Raw genomic sequence first — 3,330 nt, forward strand, 5'->3', positions numbered from 1 at the left:
TTCTGGACATTTCTAAAAAACTTTCAACATGAGAGTTATAGTAGTCTATAGACATATCTAAAAACAATTTAACAGTAAACACTTCATTTATGAGATACATAATATATCTGAATTTTCCTATATATTATGAATATATATTACTAAATATTGAAATAATCAGCTTTCCTAAAAAAATATTTTTTTTAAATTACTCCAATGAAGCAGTTTCTGAAGTCACATAAATGATGGAATTACTTCTATCTTGTCTGGGTCACATTAATGATTATCTGATTAGTTTTGTATTTTCAAAATATATTAAACATGCTATTATATTACCTTATAGTAACTTTCTCTGGATATGTCAAGGCAGTTTGACATTAAACTCAGCTGAGTTTAACATTTCTAGATTCATGGAACTATTAAGACAGAGATATCTGTTTAATTTTTTTTACAATAACAGACATGGAAACAACTGATTTGATGAAAAGTACTTTATTGTGTTAAAATAATCAAAATTAAAACATACAACACACTTTATCAATGAAACATGTAATTAGACAGTGAGTTAGGGAAAGAGATAAACAGAGAGAGAGAGAGAGAGAGAGAGAGAGAGAGAGTAGCAGAGAGCAGACTGAGATCAGTATCAGAGTGAAACCAGTAGCAGAGTCCCAGTGAGTCAGGTCAGGACTGGGAACACTGGTCTCTCCTCAGTGTCTCTGAGAGCGGAGTCTGGGAGCCCTGGGTGGCCTCACAGGTCACAGAGCCCACCTTCTCCCACTGGTCTTTAGGGAGCCTCAGGGTGCTGCTCCAGCTGTATTTGCCGTCCTTCCCCAGCACCCCGGGGCTCCTGCTCTCCTCCCAGCTGCTGCTGCTGCTGCTGCCGTCCACCTTCCAGGCCAGACTCCAGTCTGAGGGGAAGCCCTTGTTGGCCAGGCACATGAGCGTGGCCTTCCCCTGCAGCAGCTCCTCCCTGGAGGGGGGCAGCACCGTCAGGGTGGGGCCGGCTCGACCCACTGCAGAGAGAGAGAGATTAATAAAGTTGATATGAGGTCAACTAAACTCTAGCCTGTTGGCTGCAGCAGAGGAGGCTACTAGTTCTGCTGCTCTTCCTCAGATTGGATCAAACTGGTCTTAAAATGTTTCACTTCCCTCTCGGAGCTCAGTAACCATGGCAACAGACAGGCATCACTGCTGAACCGTGACAACAGACAGGTTTCAGTACTAAAGATAAAAAGTTCAAACTGGCTCTCTTTTACTAAACTTTCAGAGTTTAATAGTTCAAAATAATCCACATAAGATGGAGATTGTGAGGCTTTTACTGTTTTAACTTTCTTACACATTTCTTGTCCTAAACAAAAACCTCATTAATGATATTTCTTTGTTCTGTTCATGTAAGCAGGAATCATCACTGAACAGTCAGGCTTCATTACTGAAAACATCCAAATGAATATTGTTAACTACTGAATTACTTTTTCAAACTCATACAATTCTCACAAAAATATGTTGAATAGCTTCAAAATCATTATTCTGGGAGAAAGATGGAGTAATACTTATTCACATCAAACACTGAACCAAAGATTATCGGCAGATTTCTTGAGCCAGATTATAAAAACTTTAACTTTTACAAATATTTTCTTCAGACAGACTAATGCTGAGTCGTTTTCTACAACAAACTGACTTTAGAAAGTTAAAGTTTTAGTGCAAAAAGATTATTCATTGTAGTGGTTATTAGTCGGGTTAACGACGCTGTAAAGCCGTTAAGAATTGCTGGAAATATATGAAATTTTAGAAATCTGACAAAATGTTGCAGTAAACTCTACTATTATGAAGTTCAAATAGAATATATATACATTTTGGTTATTAAAGGAGTCAAATGTACTTACAGTTAACATTCAGTCTGGTTCCTCCACCGAACGTGTACCACAGTGATACAAAGTCATTGAGCCGCCGTACAAAAACCTCTCACTGTAGAGAGACACGGCTCTCTGACTTTGTCACAAACAAACTCTGTTATGAAAAGATAACTAACAATAACACAGTGCTGCAGATTTCCCCGAATCCATGTTTTGATATATATATTAAATTTATATTATTTCTTCTCTTGTAATTAATTTAAATAAGACAGAAGACATTAGAGTAGATTGACTTTATTGTCCACCTCAGTGGAAATTTGTCTTTGGCTTCTCCCAAAGTACAGCAAAGGTAAATACAATGTACATAACACCGTTAAAAACATACAGAATACAATATACAATAGTGTAAATGGGCAGGTAGCAGCAGATAAGTTCTATAAATAATACAAGAAAGCATTATACAATAACAAGTATTCAATGGCTGTATGGCATAGGGAATAAAATACTTCTTGTAAATGTTCCAGCAGGTCCTTGGGACCCTAAATCTAACATTTACTATACTCTGATAAAGTGATTGATCCATTGATGAACAGCATCATCAGAGTAATCCAAGTCCCTGTTGGAGTCAGTCAGAGCATTTCCATAGAGAGCCACTTTGCATCAGCAGCACCATGCTCCAGTGCTCTGGGAGAGTTTATAGTCCTGAGAGTTGAACACTGGATGACTGACAGCTGTCCTTCATGACAACAGAAGACACAGAAATCCTCCTCATCAAAAACATGACTTTGATCTCCGTCCTCATCTGGACTCTCCTCTGCTGCTGCTTCACAGGTAAAGTCCAGAGAATCAAACTCCTCTCCTCTATCAACATCCGTCCCTCTGAAATGAAGCCGACTAAACTGTGACGCTGCTTTATGTTTTTGTCTCTGTATCCTCAGAGTCCAGAGGCCAGGTCACAGTGACTCAGCCTGGAGCAGTGAGCTCTGCTCTGGGAGGCTCCGTCTCCATCAGCTGTAGGACCAGTCAGAAGGTTTATAATTCTGACTTTTTGGCGTGGTACCAACAGAGAGATGGAGAAACTCCTAAACTGCTCATTTACTATGCTAGCACTCGACAATCAGGGATTCCAGATCGTTTTACAGGCAGTGGATCAAACTCTGACTTCACTCTGACCATCAGTGGAGTCCAGACTGAAGATGCAGCAGTTTACTACTGTCAGAGTGCACATGTTATCAACAGCCAGTGGGTGTTCACACAGTGAAAAAGTGTCGTACAAAAACCTCCCTCAGTCAGACTGAACAGAAACTGAACTGACTGCTGCAGCTGGAAGCTACTGCAGAGACTGATACACTTCACTGAGGACACACACACACACCCTTGTTTTATAGTAAAGACTACAAAGTTCACTTTGTGTTGATAATCAGAAGTTAAATTTCACATCACTACAGTTGTATTTACAAAGATTGAGTAGCCAATAGAAACAGTGGAGATCTTGTAC

General features: G+C 39.4%; 1 gene segment (V, D, J or C); it reads left to right on the forward strand.

Moving 5' to 3' along the window:
- The first annotated feature begins 2,611 nt into the window (after positions 1-2,611).
- Positions 2,612-3,093, forward strand: LOC120555114. The segment is given in 2 exon segments: positions 2,612-2,663; positions 2,771-3,093. Coding segments are annotated over 2 exon segments (375 nt in total).
- Positions 3,094-3,330: the final 237 nt, after the last annotated feature.

This window comes from Perca fluviatilis, unplaced genomic scaffold (genome assembly GCF_010015445.1).
Source record: "Perca fluviatilis unplaced genomic scaffold, GENO_Pfluv_1.0 PFLUV_unplaced_scaf_2, whole genome shotgun sequence".
In the NCBI taxonomy this organism is placed as follows: Eukaryota; Metazoa; Chordata; class Actinopteri; order Perciformes; family Percidae; genus Perca; species Perca fluviatilis.